This window comes from Rhinoraja longicauda, chromosome 23 (assembly GCF_053455715.1).
Source record: "Rhinoraja longicauda isolate Sanriku21f chromosome 23, sRhiLon1.1, whole genome shotgun sequence".
Taxonomy (NCBI): domain Eukaryota; kingdom Metazoa; phylum Chordata; class Chondrichthyes; order Rajiformes; family Arhynchobatidae; genus Rhinoraja; species Rhinoraja longicauda.
Genome location: NC_135975.1, coordinates 1622363 through 1641789, shown reverse-complemented (window position 1 = coordinate 1641789; position 19427 = coordinate 1622363). Strand labels below are relative to the sequence as shown.

At 48.3% G+C, this 19427-nt stretch overlaps 1 protein-coding gene across 1 annotated transcript in view; it reads right to left on the bottom strand.

Moving 5' to 3' along the window:
• Nucleotides 1-2239: 2239 nt before the first annotated feature.
• Nucleotides 2240-19427, bottom strand: part of bend7 (BEN domain containing 7) — a 34632-nt gene continuing 17444 nt past the window's right edge. Inside the window, exons 5-9 of the mRNA XM_078419443.1 lie at nt 18939-19225; nt 14180-14405; nt 12643-12762; nt 10797-10853; nt 2240-4680 (exon numbers count right to left, since the gene is read on the bottom strand). Coding sequence (XP_078275569.1) covers nt 4607-4680; nt 10797-10853; nt 12643-12762; nt 14180-14405; nt 18939-19225 — 764 coding nt within the window. The 3' untranslated portion in view covers nt 2240-4606. The remainder of the gene's footprint in view (nt 4681-10796; nt 10854-12642; nt 12763-14179; nt 14406-18938; nt 19226-19427) is intronic.

The following is a 19427-nucleotide window of genomic DNA, read 5'->3' as shown; positions in this document are numbered from 1 at the left end:
GAAATCTAGCTAGTTTCTATTTTGCAATGAATGCCAAAGATAACAAAATCAAAATTGCTGCAAAACCCGTTGCACGATGTATATAGACACCTACTACTGTAGAAGCAAGGAACTGCAGATGCTGGTTTACAAAAAAAGGCACAAAGCGCTGGAGTAACTCAGCATTTCAGGCAGATTCCCTGGAAAACATGGATAGGCGACGTTTTGGGTCAGGACCCTTCTTCAGAATACAGTTTTAATTAAAGCAAATGTCCTTATAGATTAGACCGTTGGAAGGGACTGCATTTACAACAAAATCACAGTATTAGCACAGAGAGGCACATTGAATTTATATCATGTGTTTCTCCTTGCTATGTTATGGTGGCATCAAAATGCATTCTGCTGTAAAAGCAGCCAAAGCAGTATTAAATCCTTATTATAAACAGTAATAGAGACTGTAGCAGTTCGTTAATAAAGTAACAAAAAAACAATAACAACTGCAGCAACTTTTATTACAAAGATGAATACAAGTGTTACTTATTAAAACAACTGACAATATATTACAGAATTTTTTTTGTTGCTCCATGATGAACTAATTGCACAATTTCTAATAAAAATCCAAATTATTTACACTCCTCAATGATCTTACAAAATGAGGATATTGATTCAAAAATTAATTAATTATTCTTTTTTTTAAAACCGATGACAATTCGTAAATAAGCCTCTAAAAACAATAAGAATTATAAATTATTTGTGAACTAGTTGAACTAGTCTGAACAATTGTTAATTGCACAGTTATTTTCCTCGACAAAGAGGGCGAGTGAAGTCAATCTGTAAAGCAAGGCTTCTCGTCGACTGCATCCTAACCTGATATCATCATCATTACTCACAGTGAAATGCACCCAGTTTTTGCTTCAGTGTTGCTGATAATTAAAAGGAGCTGGATTAAGTACTAACTTGGTTCAGTAGTTATCGCCTAACTTGCCTCTGCTACTCAAACTTCACATTTATCACAGTTTCTTCATTTAAAAATCCACTGGACAATTCACAGACGTGACGAATAGAAGAAATTAAACCTATGCCACATGAAGAAGCGTCCCTTTAAATGATTATGCCATCCTGATAACTAGCTAGTGAAGATAAAATAATATTCCTGTCAGCACGGGTACCGCAGGGCACAGGATTGGAGCGGTTATTTAGCTGTTTAGTTCAGCTTAGTTTAGAGATACAAATGGAAACAGGCCCTTCGTGTCCACACCGGTCAGCGATCGCCCGTTCACACTAGTTCTGTGTTATCCCACTTTCTCACCCACTCCCTACACACTAGGGGGGCATTTACAGAGGGACAACTAGCCTACAAGCCCGCACGTCTTTGGGATGTGGGAGGAAACCAGGGCACCCGGAGGAAACCCACACAGGTCACGGGGAGAAAGTACAAGCTGCACCTAGACGTAGGGTCGCCAACCGTCCAGTATTAGCCGGGACATCCCGTATTTTGGGCTAAATTAGATTAGACAATAGACAATAGGTGCAGGAGGAGGCCATTCAGCCCTTCGAGCCAGCACTGCCATTCAATGCGATCATGGCTGATCACTCTCAATCAGTACCCTGTTCCTGCCTTCTCCCCATACCCCCTCACTCCGCTATCCTTAAGAGCTCTATCCAGCTCTCTCTTGAAAGCATCCAACGAACTGGCCTCCACTGCCTTCTGAGGCAGAGAATTCCACACCTTCACCACTCTCTGACTGAAAAAGTTCTTCCTCATCTCCGTTCTAAATGGCCTACCCCTTATTCTTAAACTGTGGCCCCTTGTTCTGGACTCCCCCAACATTGGGAACATGTTTCCTGCCTCTAATGTGTCCAATCCCCTAATTATCTTATATGTTTCAATAAGATCCCCCCTCATCCTTCTAAATTCCAGTGAAAACAAGCCTAATTGCTCCAGCCTTTCAACATACGACAGTCCCTCCATTCCGGGAATCAACCTAGTAAACCTACGCTGCACGCCCTCAATAGCAAGAATATCCTTCCTCAAATTTGGAGACCAAAACTGCACACAGTACTCCAGGTGCGGTCTCACCAGGGCCCGGTACAACTGTAGAAGGACCTCTTTGCTCCTATACTCAACTCCTCTTGTTACGAAGGCCAACATTCCATTGGCTTTCTTCACTGCCTGCTGTACCTGCATGCTTCCTTTCAGTGACTGATGCACTAGGACACCCAGATCTCGTTGAACATCCCCTCTTCCTAACTTGACACCATTCAGATAATAATCTGCCTTTCTATTCTTACTTCCAAAGTGAATAACCTCACACTTATCTACATTAAACTGCATCTGCCATGTATCCGCCCACTCACACAACCTGTCCAAGTCACCCTGCAGCCTTATTGCATCTTCCTCACAATTCACACTACCCCCCAGCTTAGTATCATCTGCAAATTTGCTAATGGTGCTTTTAATCCCTTCATCTAAGTCCCTTGTCCCGTATTAATAGGGTTGCCAACTTTCTCACTCCCAAATAAGGGACAAAGGGTGACGTCACCGCCCCGCGCCCCACGTGACCTCACCCAGCCAGCGGCCACGTGCTCCCGCTCCACCAATGGCGGTCGCCCGACTGTCTAGTTGGCAACCCTTTATAGACAGCGCCCAAGGTCAGAATCGAACCTGGGTCTCTGGCATGGTGAGACAGCAGCTCCACCCGCTGCGCCACTGTGTAGCCCTCAGTGCAAGCAGTGTAGGCCTCCTCCATCAGTTGGTAAATTACATCTGACTGCCTTTCCCCACTCTCTATTTTACCTGTGATTATCAAAATCTCACAACATTAATAACTGACTCAGCATCTTGCGGTTCATAGGAGACGTCCAAATTAAAACCATTATCTGAATGACTCTAGTTATCAGATCTTACTCCTTAACTCTTATCTCTCCAACTAGTGAAACTTGTTTCAATCAACCCAAATATCTCAGGGAATGCAGTCCTGGTTTGTGAGGTATCTCTGTAATTTAACCTTTGGTATCCACGTTAAATCTACCACATTCTCTTTCCAAAGCATTAGTGGAGACACAAGAAACTGCTGATGCTAGAATTTTTAATGATAATCAAAAGTGCAGGAGGAACTCCTCCAATCAGGCAGCATCTGTGGAGAGGAAAGACATCCTGACCCAAAACATCATCTGTCCATCCCCTCCACAGATGCTACCTGACCCGCTGAGTTCCTCCAGCACTTTGTGTTTCCCTCCAAAGTCAATATATCCTCACTAGGCAGTGATGCCCAGAAATATTCACAGTGCCTCCATGTGTGGTCTATCCAGCATTATCTCGCTGTTACAAAACAGCTAAGTTCGGCACTCCAATCTTCTAGGTACAGTGCCCACATTCAATTATCCCTTTCCATTATTTTCTGAATCCTTCTAAAATAAGTATAATGAAAAACAAAAATTTTCACTGATTTCGGTTTACGTGATTCTTAATAAATCAATACCAATCTTTGATTGATTGAAAGATACTGCATGGAAACAGGCCCTTCGGCCCACCAAGTCCACGCCGACCAGCGATCACACTAGTTCTATGTTATCCCACTTTCTCATCCACTCCCACCACACTAGGGGGCAATTTACAGAGGGACAATTAACATAGAAACATCTTTGGGATGTGGGGGGCAGCATCTGTGGAGAACATGGATAGGTGACGTTTCACAGAGTGCTGGAGTAACTCAGCGGGTCAGGCAGCATCTGTGGAGAACATGGACAGGTGACCTGGATGGCTTGTTACCTGACCACTACAACTGATATTGAACGATACTTTAGGAAGGTACATCAGAATGCAGAGCCCTATAATGTATGACCCTCCACCTCAGTCAGTGCCAGAGGTTATTGGGAGAGGAAGGAGAGTGGGTTGAGGGGGAAAGATAGATCAGCCATGATTGAATGGCAGAGGAGAGGTGATGGGCCGAATAGTCTAATTCTGCTCCTCCAACTAATGAACAATTCAATTGAGGTACTATCGCAACGTTTACGAAACATTTAGACAGGCTCATGGATGGGATAGGTTGAGAGGGATGTGGGCCAAGCGCAGGCAGGTGGGACAAGTGTAGATGGGGCATGGTGTCGGCATGGGCAAGGTGGGCCGAAGGGCCTGTTTCTGTCCTGATGACTCTACAGCAGTAACAGGTGGAGGGCAAATTAATCGACAATTCAGCACCTTCCATTCCCCACTTCTGCTCAAAGCAAATTTGTTCCTTACAGTGATTCTTGGAATTATTGAAACTATCTTGAATTTCACATTTAAAGAAAAATCACTCTATACAATTCTAATAAGCTTGGCGTGATTGCAAGGAAGCTATGTGTTTATGTATTGTCCCAGCAGATCATTGCACAGTACTTGAGATGGCAGCAAAAAATGCTGCTTCAAGCAACAGAAAAATACATATTCATCAAAATAAAATTGTTACGGTTAACTTGAATGTTAAATTAATAAAAGATTTATAAAGGAACATCACAACTGGTGTAGCAGATGCCCTGAGAGATGAAAGAGACAGCAAGTAAATGAATATGAATGCAAAGGAGTGACTTTGATCTCGTCTCTACATGGATTGCGTTCCAGTAGAAAACAGCAGCTGTCCAAACATCATATTTGAACTGTGCAGACTGGTTCTGAAATGCTCCAGATGTCACTTGAGCTGCCAGCGTTCATGCTCCCTGCTAAAACAACCACACAATTCAGAGTTATTAGTTACCGACTGAAGGAAAAATTCATCAAAAATAAAGACGCAAAACGTTGGGAGTAACGCAGCAGGTCAGGCAGCATCTCTAGAGGAAGTGGACAGGCAATGTTTCTGGTCGGGTCAGGAACCATCTTCATCTTTATCTTTCAACCCCATTCTCCTGCCTTCTCCCCATAACCCCTGACACCCGTACTAATCAAGAATAAGGGTTAGACCATTTAGGACTGAGATGAGGAAAAACCTTTTCACCCAGAGAGTTATGAATGTGTGGGATTCTCTGCCACAGAAGGCAGTGGAGGCCGATTCACTGGATGTTTTCAAGAGAAAACATCCAGTGAAGAGTTTATCTCTAAAAAAAGACTCACAAGTCTAAGATGGATTCTTAGAACAGCTTGTACTGGAGCCTACCAGGGAGAAGGCAATTCTGGATTTAGTGTTGTGTAATGATCCTGATCTGATAAGGGGACTAGAGGTAAAAGAGCCATTAGGAGGCAGTGATCACAACATGATAAGTTTTACTCTGCAAATGGAAAGGCAGAAAGGAAAATCGGAAGTGTCAGTATTACTGTATAGCAAAGGGGATTACAGAGGCATGAGGCGGGAGCTGGCCAAAATTGACTGGAAGGAGGCCCTAGCAGGGAAGACGGTAGAACAGCAATGGCAGGTATTCCTGGGAATAATGCAGAGGTTGCAGGATCAATTTATCCCAAAGAGGCGGAAAGACTCTAAGGGGAGTAAGAGACACCTGTGGCTGACAAGGGAAGTCAAGGACAGCATAAAAATCAAGGAGAGGAAGTATAACATAGCAAAGAAGAGTGGGAAGACAGAGGATTGGGACTCTTTTAAAGAGCAACAAAAGTTAACTAAAAAGGCAATACGGGGAGAAAAGATGAGGTACGAGGGTAAACTAGCCAATAATATAAAGGAGGATAGCAAAAGTTTTTTTAGGTACGTGAAGAGGAAAAAAATAGTCAAGGCAAATGTGGGTCCCTTGAAGACAGAAGCAGGGGAATTTATTATGGGGAACAAAGAAATGGCAGACGAGTTAAACCGTTACTTTGGATCTGTCTTCACTGAGGAAGATACACACAATCTCCCAAATGTTCTAGGGGCCGGAGAACCTAGGGTGATGGAGGAACTGAAGGAAATCCACATTAGGCAGGAAATGGTTTTGGGTAGACTGATGGGACTGAAGGCTGATAAACCCCCAGGGCCTGATGGTCTGCATCCCAGGGTACTTAAGGAGGTGGCTCTAGAAATAGTGGAAGCATTGGAGATCATTTTTCAATGTTCTATAGATTCAGGATCAGTTCCTGTGGATTGGAGGATAGCAAATGTTATCCCACTTTTTAAGAAAGGAGGGAGAGAGAAAACGGGTAATTATAGACCAGTTAGTCTGACATCAGTGGTGGGGAAGATGCTGGAGTCAATTATAAAAGACGAAATTGCTGAGCATTTGGATAGCAGTAACAGGATCATTCCGAGTCAGCATGGATTTACGAAGGGGAAATCATGCTTGACAAATCTACTGGAATTTTTTGAGGATGTAACTAGGAAAATTGACAGGGGAAAGTCGGTGGATGTGGTGTACCTCGACTTTCAGAAAGCCTTCGACAAGGTCCCACATAGGAGATTAGTGGGCAAAATTAGAGCACATGGTATTGGGGGTAGGGTACTGACATGGATAGAAAATTGGTTGACAGACAGAAAGCAAAGAGTGGGGATAAATGGGTCCCTTTCGGAATGGCAGGCAGTGACCAGTGGGGTACCGCAAGGTTCGGTGCTGGGACCCCAGCTATTTACGATATACATTAATGACTTAGATGAAGGGATTAAAAGTACCATTAGCAAATTTGCAGATGATACTAAGCTGGGGGGTAGTGTGAATTGTGAGGAAGATGCAATAAGGCTGCAGGGTGACTTGGACAGGTTGTGTGAGTGGGCGGATACATGGCAGATGCAGGTTAATGTAGATAAGTGTGAGGTTATTCACTTTGGAAGTAAGAATAGAAAGGCAGATTATTATCTGAATGGTGTCAAGTTAGGAAGAGGGGATGTTCAACGAGATCTGGGTGTCCTAGTGCATCAGTCACTGAAAGGAAGCATGCAGGTACAGCAGGCAGTGAAGAAAGCCAATGGAATGTTGGCCTTCGTAACAAGAGGAGTTGAGTATAGGAGCAAAGAGGTCCTTCTACAGTTGTACCGGGCCCTGGTGAGACCGCACCTGGAGTACTGTGTGCAGTTTTGGTCTCCAAATTTGAGGAAGGATATTCTTGCTATTGAGGGCGTGCAGCGTAGGTTCACTAGGTTAATTCCCGGAATGGCGGGACTGTCGTATGTTGAAAGGCTGGAGCAATTAGGCTTGTGTAGAAGGATGAGGGGGGATCTTATTGAAACATATAAGATAATTAGGGGATTGGACACATTAGAGGCAGGAAACATGTTCCCAATGTTGGGGGAGTCCAGAACAAGGGGCCACAGTTTAAGAATAAGGGGTAGGCCATTTAGAACGGAGATGAGGAAGAACTTTTTCAGTCAGAGAGTGGTGAAGGTGTGGAATTCTCTGCCTCAGAAGGCAGTGGAGGCCAGTTCGTTGGATGCTTTCAAGAGAGAGCTGGATAGAGCTCTTAAGGATAGCGGAGTGAGGGGGTATGGGGAGAAGGCAGGAACGGGGTACTGATTGAGAATGATCAGCCATGATCACATTGAATGGCGGTGCTGGCTCGAAGGGCTGAATGGCCTACTCCTGCACCTATTGTCTATTGTCTATTGTCTATTGTCTAAGTCACTCACAAATCAGCACTTTCTGCAGGGACACATAATATGCACCATTTCAGGAAAAGTCTATAATGGGAGAAAACAACCTCTCTAAAAGGAAGTTTTGGTGTCTCCGACGAAGGATAAAAATGGCAACATTGAAAAGTGTCTCAGAATTCACAGTTTAAGAATAAGGGGTAGGCCATTTAGAACGTAGATAAGAAAAAAACATTTTCACCTAGAGAGTTGTGAATCTGTGGAATTCTCTGCCTCAGAAGGCAGTGGAGGCCAATTCTCTGGATGCTTTCAAGAGAGAGTTAGATAGAGTTCTTAAAGATAGCAGAGTCAGGGGATACGGGGAGAAGGCAGGAACGGGGTACTGATTGTGGATGATCAGCCATGATTACAGTGAATGGCAGAGCTGGCTCGAAGGGCCGAATGGCCACCTCCTGCACCTATTGTCTATTGTCTTTAATTCAACCAACGCAGGACATTAAAATAAGAGCTGGAGTTGTGTCAGTACAACAGCTTTGTGAAGTATTGTTGCACTCATTCACAGCTGAGTGTGGTATCCAAAATCATTATTGCTAATATAGACTAGGACTGCCATTGGGTTAAGGGCTTGGACGACGTGAAATTTGTTGAGTGTGTTCAGGACGTTTTCTCGGGCAACATGTAGAGGGCCCTACCAAGTGGGAGAGCAGAGTTGGAGCTAGTGTTGGGAGCCGGGGCAGGTCGAGTGACAGAGAGAGCACTGTGGGACCAGGGACCAGTTATGGATAAGGACAGAAGTTGTCCACAAGTTAAAGTTCTAAATTGGGATTAGACAAGATAATGGTGTTACTCGCTGGAGTTTAGAAAGATGAGGGGGGACCTCGTTGAAACTTACCGAACAGTGAAAGGCCTGGGTAGAGTGGATGTGGAGAGGATGTTTCAACTAGTAGGAGAGTCTAGGACCAGAGGGCACAGCCTCAGGTTAAAAGGACGTACCTTTAGAAAGGAAACGAGGAGGAATTTCTTTAGTCAGAGGGTGGTGAATCTGTGGGATTCTCTGCCATAGAAGACAAGAGGCCAATTCACTGGATGTTTTCAAGAGAGTTAGATTTAGCTCTCAAGGCTAATGGAATTAAGGGATATGGGGAGAAAGCAGGAACGGGGTACTGATTTTGGACGATCAGCCATGATCATATTGAATGGCGGTGCTGGCTCGAAGGGCCGAATGGCCTATTCCTGCACCTATTTTCTATGTTTCTAACAGGCCCTTCAGCCCACTGAGTCCACGTTCACACTAGTTCTATGCTCTGCCATTTTCTCATCCACTCCCTTCATACCAGGCGACAAGTTAGAGGGTCAATTATCCTACAAACCCGCACATCTTTGGGATGTGGGAAGAAACCGGAGCACCCGGAGAAAACCCACAAGGTCACAGGGAGAACGTGCAAACTGCACACAGACAGCACCCGAGGTCAGGATCGAACCCAGTTCCCTGGCGCCGTGAGGCAGCGGCTCGACTTGCTGCACCCACCGTGCTTTGACACAAGGTCACAAGTTATAGGAGTAGAATTTGGGCCATTCGGCCCATCAAGTGTACACTGTCATTCAGTCATGGCTGATCTCAACCTCCTAATCCAATTTTCCTGCCCTCTTCCCATAACCCTTGACACCCGTTCTAATCAAGACACCATGTTACTCGGCCTAGAGCTCGTCTCACCTTGAAGTCACAAGGTCATAAGTGATAGGAGCATTGATAGAACCCTGAGGCAGGGTCCCGACCCATAACGTCACCTGTTCCTTCTGTCCAGAGATGCTGCCTGTCCCGCTGAGTTACTCCAGCACTCTGGGTCTACCTTCCTCTAAAATCAAATGTACTTGGAGGATTAACACTCACGCATCATCAGATTATTATTTTATTGAAAAATAATTTCACATTTTTCAACCGTTACATGAAGTACATGTTAGAACCCCTCTGCACTTTATGTTAGGAATTTTAAGGATTGCTAGACCAAGTGGACCTGTTGGGCCCAAACCTCTCCTACATTGGTGCAGCACCCTCTCCTCCCCTCCCCCTCCCCCTGCCCCCCTCCCTCCCTCCTCTCCCCTTCCCCCCATTCCATCCCCCTCCACCTCCCTTATCCTCCCCCTCCCTCCCTCCCTCCCTCCCTCCCTCCCTCCCTCCCTCCCTCCCTCCCTCCCTAGGAGATGTAACTTTAAAATGTGAATAACTTTAAAAACATAACACCGATTTCAATGAAACGTCTTCCATTAGCACCAAAGGGACGACGGTGAGTAAGGTGGGCCTACAATTGTCACGCTATCGTGTGCCATTTTGTAGTTCAGGAACAAACAAACAAATAAACGAGAGTTTTAGTGTATAGATCAGGGGTGGCCAAACCGCGGCTCGCGAGCCACATGCGGCTCTTTGACCTTTAATATGCGGCTCGTGGAAATATGTTGGCTGAGCTCCTTTTTTCATCACAGTTAATATAAAAGGTAAATAAGAAAAAATTTCAAGCTTTATAATTATTTACTGGGTATGATTTGAGACCCCATTGGAATAAAACGTAAGTTTAATGTTCATGGTTAGTAAAAATATTTAAGAATTTAAATCCTGATTTTAATGCTAAATCTGAGTGAGGCATTGTTCTTTAGTGCTGGGGGAGGCAATGGTGGGAGGCAGAGGGATTAAAGAAATTTCAGGTCAGCAAGGGTTACAGAGGAATGTATGTCAGAAGACTGAGGTCATGGGTAAGGGGGTTAAAGATTTGGGTGCGCCGGGGAGCGAGAGTGGTCACAGATGGGTTAATGATAGATGGTCACAGATGGGCGGCACGGTAGCGCAGCGGTAGAGTTGCTGCTTTACAGCGAATGCAGCGCCGGAGATTCAGGTTCGATCCTGACTACGGGTGCTGCACTGTAAGGAGTTTGCACGTTCTCCCCGTGACCTGCGTGGGTTTTCTCCGAGATCTTCGGTTTCCTCCCACACTCCAAAGACGTACAGGTATGTAGGTTAATTGGCTGGGTAAATGTAAAAATTGTCCCTAGTGGGTGTAGGATAGTGTTAATGTACGGGGATCGCTGGGCGGCACGGACTTGGTGGGCCGAAAAGGCCTGTTTCCGGCTGTATATATATGATATGATATGATATGATATGATAATGAGTCTAGGCCCAACCACACTCACTCACGTCAGCGTAACACATGACGTTGAACTGTGTAGACCTAGTTGGTACACTTCGGATACAAGTTTTATTTAAAGTGTCCGTGTACTATAGATAATACTTATATAGAAGAAAAATAAATATTTGGGACATGCTTGATTTTAGCATCTAAATGTTACCGGTATTTAGAATGAGGCTGGTTCCCATTTTCCTGCCGGAGTCAAACGTCTCGAGAACTGGAAAGTTAAAAACAATTAATTAGTGACTAAAAAAAAAATGTGGACACCAAACTCCGAACTGCAAATGATCAGCTAAACTATATAATACACACATTCTTTAACAACGTAATTTTAAGTTTACAAATGAAAGGTAGTGCAAGCTTTTCATGCAAGGATGTTGGCAGGACATGAGGGCCGAGCAGCGTTTCTCAACTGGGGTGTCGAGGAACCCTGGGGTTCCGCGAGAGGTCGCTCGGGGTTCGGCGAGAGAAACGAGTGTTTGTTGCATTTGGACGGGCCAACTCCAGCACTTTGGGTCTCTCTCCGAAACTCGGAGGTCAGCTAGTGATGGAATTGAACCCAATTTTAATGACAGCATCTTCAGTGATAACATTCCCTGAGGTGCCTTCCCCAGGTGCCGTGCGTGGGGCCTAGGCCTTCCCCAGGTGCCGTGCGTGGGGCCTAGGCCTTCCCCAGGTGCCGTGCGTGGGGCCTAGGCCTTCCCCAGGTGCCGTACGTGAGGCGTGGGCCTTACCCAGGTGCCGTGCGTGAGGCGTGGGCCTTCCCCAGGTGCCGTGCGTGGGGCGTAGGCCTTCCGCAGGTGCCGTGCGTGGGGCGTAGGCCTTCCCCAGGTGCCGTGCGCGAGGCCTAGGCCTTCCCCAGGTGCCGTGCGTGCAGCCTAGGCCTTCCCCAGGTGCCGTGCGTGGGGCCTAGGCCTTCCCCAGGTGCTGTGCGTGAGGCGTGGGCCTTCCCCAGGTGCCGTGCGTGGGGCCTAGGCCTTCCCCAGGTGCCGTGCGTGGGGCCTAGGCCTTCCCCAGGTGCCGTGCGTGGGGCCTAGGCCTTCCCCAGGTGCCGTACGTGAGGCGTGGGCCTTACCCAGGTGCCGTGCGTGAGGCGTGGGCCTTACCCAGGTGACGTGCGTGAGGCGTGGGCCTTCCCCAGGTGCCGTGCGTGGGGCGTAGGCCTTCCCCAGGTGCCGTGCGCGAGGCCTAGGTCTTCCCCAGGGACTGTGCGTGCAGCCTAGGCCTTCCCCAGGTGCCGTGCGTGGGGCCTAGGCCTTCCCCAGGTGCCGTGCGTGGGGCGTAGGCCTTCCCCTGAGGTGCCGTGCGTGAGGCTTAGGCCTTCCCCAGGTGCCACGCGGCGTGGCATGGCGCCCGCCAGGAAGGGACCCGCCCAAAGGCTCGTCGATCGACGGGACCCAGGAGGGAGCTGGAGACTTCAGGCACCAGCAGTCGATCGGTAGGAGGGTGAATCGGGGTAATGCCTCCAGCACCTTCGAGGCAGGTTCCAGGAGGCAGCCCACCGGGACATAAAAATAGCCAGGAGAGGGGAGGGGAGGGGAGGGAAGGGAAGGGGAGGGGAGTGGAGGGGAGGGGAGGAGAGGAGAGGAGAGGGGAGGAGAGGGGAGGGAAGGGGAGGAGAGGAGAGGGGAGGGAAAGGGAGGAGAGGAGAGGGACGTCGGTTCACGGGAACTGCTCCCGTACAGCGAGCAAGCGGGCCGAACAGACTTTGAATAATGGCGCCAAAAATCGGGCCTGTTTCCGCACTGTATCTCTAAACTAAAAACAATTACAATACAAACTGCCGGAGGAAACCGGAGCACCCGGAGAAAACCCTCGCAGTCATGGGGAGAACGTACAAACTCCGTACAGACAGCACCCGTAGTCAGGATGAAACCCGGGTCTCTGGCGCTGTGAGACAGCAGCTCTACCCGCTGCGCTACCGTGCCACCCACGTTAAAAAGCAGTCCTATTCTCAGGCTCACACCCAGAGTTCCCCTGGAGTCCTACAGGGTACATTTACTCACCAGACCCCCTCTTTAAGCGCTTTCTCGCCAGCTTAATTTGATCCTGGAGAATTTGTATCCAATCCTTCGGTCCGGGAACTCTGTCAATCTGGTTTAGAGTGCAATATTTTTCTGTGAAAACTGAAATGTTACATTTCATTAGTTCAAAGTGTCAGGCGTGTGGATGAGTTGATGATGAGTCCTGTCGGCCTGTGGTGTTGAGAGAAGCCGGCGCTGTGGGAAGCCACGGTTCACCACAAACAGCTTCAAGAATGGGGCAACTGACACGAACGTAAAATAGTAACTAACACACACTCAATAGATGCAACTAAATGGGTAACTAAAACACATGATTAAAATAAGTAACAAAAAGGTAACTAAAATAAGTTATTAAAAAAGCGAATAAATAGGTAACTGAAATAACTAAGGAAAGATTGGAAAGACTGGGCTTGTATTCACTGGAGTTTAGAAGGATGAGAGGGGATCTTATAGAGACGTATAAAATTATAAAAGGACTGGACAAGCTCGATGCAGGAAAAATGTTCCCAATGTTGGGGGAGTCCAGAACCAGGGGCCACAATCTAAGAATAAAGGGGAGGCCATTTAAATCTGAGGTGAGAAAAAACTTTTTCATCCAGAGAGTTGTGAATTTGTGGAATTCTCTGCCACAGAGGGCAGTGGAGGCCGATTCACTGGATGAATTTAAAAGGGGCTAGTGGAATCGCCAAAGTCCCACCCCCTCCCCTGACATCAGTCTGAAGAAGGGTCTCGATCCGAAATGTCACCCATTCCTTCTCTCCAGAGATGCTGCCAGACCCGCTGAGTTACTCCAGCATTTTGTGTCTACCTTCGATTTAAACCAGCGTCTGCAGTTTTCCTACATATATGACCTTATGACAGGTGCATGGATGGGAAAGGTTTGGAGGGTGATGGGTCAAATGCGAGCAAAGGGGACTAGCTTAGGTGAGGCTTCTTAGTTGACATGGACAAGTTGGTCCAACCGGAAGGCCAATGTGGTCTGCTATGTAACTTAAGTAACTTCTATAGTGGGGAGGGATAATTTTTTTCCTTAAAAAATCAACCACTGTGTGTGCAACTGAAGGATTCTGCAGCCTATTAAAGATGTAACAAGCATAGGACAGGTTTAGAGGGATGTGGGCCAAATGCAGGCAGGTGGGACAGGTGTAGATGGGACATGTTGGCTGGCGTGAGCAGGTTGGGCCAAAGGGCCTGGTTCCACGCTGTAAGACTCCATGTACCGTAGGGTCATGTTATTGCAGCAAAATTGGGCCATTCGGCCCATCGAGTCTACTCTGCCATTCAATCATAGCTGATCTATCTCTCCCTCTCAACCGCATTCTCCTGCCTTCTCCCCATAACCCCTAGCACCTGTACTAATGAAGGATTGGTAAGGTACCATGGGTTTATCTGCTCTGTGACCTACTGCAGACAAGAGGGACATCTTTGAAGTCTGGTGAAGATCAAGATAACTCCCCCACCAGCCCACCAGGCGGCACCCAGATCTGGAGATGAAAGGGAAGCCCCATTTGTCCGTTACCTTTGATCGCTCCCACGATGTTCTGATCCAGCCCCTTCCTGTTGTCATTGGCTCCTCGCTTCCTCTTCCCGTTTGGCAGCGAGCTCGCCAGGGTGCGGTCGTCAAAAAAGGCGGAGACGAGCTTGCGGAAGAGCAGGCTCCCGGTGCGGGAGTAGTTCAGCAGTATGGACTCCAGCTGGGACTTGGGAATGAGCACGTCGTAGCCCTCCGCCAGACGAACCTCCGGCTGCCACAGCAACGGCACACACACACACACAATGAACACACACACACACACACACAATGAACACACACACAGTGAACACACACACACACACACACACACACACACACACACACACACACAGTGAACACATCTTCATTATCCATTTTCTTTTTTTTTTTTCATTTAGAGATACAGCGTGGAAACAAGCCCTTCAGCCCACCCAGTCCACGCCGCCCAGCGATTCCCGCACATTAACACTATCCTACACACACTAGGGACAATTTTTACATTTACCCAGTCAATTAATCTACAAACCTGCACGTCTTTGGAGTGTGGGAGGAAACCGAAGATCTCGGAGACAACCCACGCAGGTTACGGGGAGAACGTACAAACTCCGTACAGACGGCACACGTAGTCAGGATCGAACCTGAGTCTCCGGCGCTGCATTCACTGTAAGGCAGCAACTCTACCGCTGATCCAGTTACATCTTCATCACACAGAGTTATTATACCTTCCCTGCACCTTTCCCAAAACCACAGGGACACTCTCAAACAACACAGTTATCATAGAGGCCCTGCAGCAGCCTGGGGCTCCATTAGACCGGGCCCTGCTGGAGGCCCTGCAGGAGCCTGGGGCTCCATTAGACTGGGTCCTGCTGGAGGCCCTGCAGCAGCCTAGGGCTCCATTAGACCGGGCCCTGCTGGAGGCCCTGCAGGAGCCTGGGGCTCCATTAGACTGGGTCCTGCTGGAGGCCCTGCAGCAGCCTAGGGCTCCATTAGACCGGGCCCTACTGGAGGCCCTGCAGCAGCCTGGGGGCCCAATTAGACCGGGGCTGCTCCAAGAGGCCGAGCACGTGGATCGGACGCAGCCTGCAGAGGCACGGAGCGGTGGAGCAGCGGTGGAGACACCGAAAACACCACCAGACCAGGCCGACCCCTGCAACCTCCGCCCAGTGCCGTCGCCACGACAACGGGCCTTCATGGCCAAGTTCAGACTACATTTTTAACAAGTCTGAACTCTGGAACTGATGCGCTACAATGCTGAGAACTATATCCTGCACTCTGTATCTTCCCCTTTGCTCTAACTATTGTACTTGAATTTGGTCTGATTGTATTTATGTTTAGTATTATCTGATCTGTTTGGATAGCACGTGTATCGGCACACGTGACAATAATAAACCTAGATGGATAGACAGTCAGAACCTTTTCCCCCCCAGTGTGGAAATATCAAAGACTATAAGGCATAGCTTTAAGGTGAGTGTAGCAAAGGTTAAAGGAGAGTGCTGAGCTAGTCTTTTTACACAGAGGGGGGTGGGGGCCTGGAACGCCCCCTGCGAGGGGTGGGGTGGAGGCAGATACGATAGTGATGTTTAAGAGACTTTTGGATAGGCAGATGGATATGCAGGGAATGGAGGGGTATGGATCACATGCAGGCAGGTAAGAGTTGGTCTTGGCATGGTGTTGGGCACGGACATTGTGCTGTAGTGTTCTATGTCAACCAACATGCTGGCCCATGACCATGCAAGGTGGGGGTACATCTAGGGTTGCCAACTGGCCCGGGGGCACTGTAGGCCCGGACACTGTTGGCCCGGACACTGAAGGCCCGCGGGCCGCTGTAGGCCGGGACAGTGTAGGCTAACGGAGTGTGTTCGGGGAGCGGGGCCGAGTGTGTTCGCTCCATTGATGGAGTGGGAGCACGTGGCCGCTGGCTGGGTGAGGTCACGTGGGGCGGTGATGTCACCTTGTCCCGTATTTGGGAATGAGATATTTGGCACCACTAGTCAGGGGAATGGGGTTGAGAGGGAAAAATAGATCAGCCATGATCAAATGGCAGAATAGACTCGATGGGCTGAATGGCCTAATTCTGCTCCTTTAACTTATGAACATGAACAGACAGGTAATCCACAGACTAAGGTAGACACAAAATGCTGGAGTAACTCAGCGGGTCAGGCAGCATCTATGGAGAGAAGGAATGGGTGACGTTTCACAGAGTGCTGGAGTAACTCAGCGGGACAGACTGCATCTGTGGAGAGAAGGAATGGGTGACGCTTCGGGTCGAGACCCTTCTTCAGACCCTCCTCCAATCCACAGACTAGCTCCTGTAGTTTTATAGGAATTTGGTCAGGACGCATTGTGGGTAGTTCTGGTCAAACCATTACAGCGTCAGGGAGAGATTTGTTTTGTGGGTGTTTTGAGAGTGTGTCCCCGTGGTTTTGAGATTGATGAAGGGAGACGCAGGAAAGGTGGAAACTGGAGTTCTCCATGTATTTATATTGTGGGTTCATAGATTGACCAATGTTATTCCCAGCAAGATTATTTACAAATTTTGCACCAAGACAAAGAAACAGGAACCTTTTGAAGTGCAAAACAGGTATTTGAGCTAATTATAGTGGGAAAATACTCAAAGCAAACTGAATTCAAATGACATACAGGGCAGAGATTGTTCTTAATCGCTGATTATTAACATCCACCTATTGTGCAGAATCAGCGTGAGAGCCTCATTGCCAATAACCAGCAAAAGTAATTAACTTCTCAAAGTAAAAGTATACTTTCAAAAACCTTGTGTAGGAACGAACTGCAGATGCTGGTTTAAAATCGAAGTTAGACACAAAATGCTGGAGTAACTCAGCGGGTCAGGCAGCATCTCTGGAGGGAAGGAATGGGTGACATTAGGGTTGGGGACCCCAGTCTGAAGAAGGGTCTCGACCTGAAACGTCACCCATTCCTTCTCTCCAGAGATGCTGCCTGACCCGCTGAGTTACTCCAGCATTTTGTCTACCTTTAAAAAACCTTAGTGAGTTTGTACAGATCTATTATCAGGAAGTCATGATGCAACTTTATGGGGCTTTGGTCAGGCTGCATTTGGAGTATTGCGTGCAGTTCTGGTCACCCCTCCTTTACAGGGAGGATGTGGAGGCTTTGGAGAGGGTGGAGGAGGTTTACCGGAATGATGCCTGGATTAGGGGGCATTAGCTACAGGGAGAGGTTGGACAGACTGGGACTGTTTTCCCTGAAGCACCAGAGGTTGGTGGGGGGGGGGGGGGGGGGGGGGGGGGGAAGAGACCTGATAAAAATATACAAAGTTATGAGAGGGATAGATAGGGTAAACAGTCAGAACCTTTATCTCCAGGGTGGAAATGTCAAGTACTAGAGGGCACAGCTTTAAGGCGAGAGGGGAAAAAGGCTTAAGGCCATGCACAGGGCAAGTCTTCCTACCCTGGAAGGTGATCCCTGGGGTGGTGGTAGAGGCAGAGGTGGTAGAGGCGGCCTCGATAGACATAGGTAAGTCAGCGGGTCAGGCAGCATCTGTCAAGAACATGGATATGTGATGTTTCAGCTAGGACCCTTCTTCAGACTGAAGGTAGAAGGGTCCCGACCCAAAACGTCATCCATCCATGTTCTCCACAGATGCTGCCTGACCCGCTGAGTTACTCCAGCACTCTGAAACGTCACCTATCCATGTTCTCCACAGATGCTGCCTGACCCGCTGAGTTACTCCAGCACTCTGTGTCTATCTATCCCTATCAATCTCTGCTATAAAAAAAACATTTGACTCGGCCTCCACAGCCGTCTGCGGCAATGAATCCCACAGATTCACCACCCTCTGACTAAAGAAATTCCACCTAATCTCCATTCTAAGACTATGTCATCTTATTCTGAGGCTGTGCCCTCTGATCCTAGACTCTCCCAGTTGCGGAGACATCCTCTCCACATCCAATCTGTCCAGGACCTTGATTATTTGATCTTCGATCAGCCAAACCAGCATCTTCTTTGTTTCTATATATTCCCCGTGATTTCACGCACCAAAGTCCTTCCTTTTAGTTCAGTTTAGAGATACAGCGCGGGACAGGCCCTTCAGCCCACCGAGTCCGCACCGACCAGCGATCCCTGCACACTAATACTATCCTACACACACTAGGGACAATTTTACATTTAATACCAAGCCAATTAACCTACAAACCTGTACGTCCTTTGGAGTGAGGGAGGAAACGGAAGACCGAAGGCGTCACGGTGGCGCAGCGGTAGAGTTGCTGCCCTACAGCGCTTGCAGCGCCAGAGACCCGAGCTCAAGCCTGACCACGGGCGCTGTCTGTACGGAGTTTGCACGTTCTCCCTGTGACCTGCGTGGGTCTTCTCCGGGTGCTCCGGTTTCCTCCCACACTCCAAAGACGTGCGGGTTTGTACATTAATTGGCTTGGATTTGTACATCTGTCAAACCAAGTGTAGGTCGGTATACTTGGTATAAGTGTCAATTGTCCCGAGTGTGTGTAGGCTTGTGTTAATGTGCGGCGATCGCTGGTCTCAGCGGATTCGGTGGGCCGATGGGCCTGTATCTCTAAAACTAAAAGAAAATCTGAGAAAACCCCCGCAGGTCACGGGGAGAACGTACAAACTCCGTACAGACAGCGCCCGTAGTCAGGATGGAACCCGGGTCTCTGGCGTTGTGAGGCAGCAGCTCCACCCGCTGCACCACCGTGCTGACCATCTCTTTGGATGGAAGTCAATGCTGCATGGTAAAAGGAGCATTTCTGTAGGTGTAGTAGTGTGCACTCACCTCCAGAAGATCACTGTTGTGCACGCTCTCCAGATCGGGCATGCAGGTGCCTGTGCGGCCTGGTGGAGCAGGGCCAGGGTTGACTGTGCTCAGCTTGGCGGTGGGTACCGTGTGGTTCCTCTCTGCCTGGGCCTCGCTGATGGTCTGGGTCTGGAGCTTGCGACTGGGCTGCGCTGGTACTGGTCTCAGCCGGTGGATCAGTCTTTTCTTAATGATCTTATTCCGAAGGACATTCGATCGTAATGGGTTGGCCTGGGCTGAGGCGAGGTGCACTGTGCTCTGAGGACCTGCAGCATAAGGCAACAGCAAGGTTAGCACGAAACAAAAGCTCTTCACTGTGCACGTGAAGATTAACTATTGGGCGGCACAGTGGCGCAGCGGTAGAGTTGCTGCCTTACAGCGAATGCAGCGCCGGAGACAAGGGTTCCATCCCGACTACGGGCGCTGTCTGTACGGAGTTTGTACGTTCTCCCCGTGACCTACGTGTGT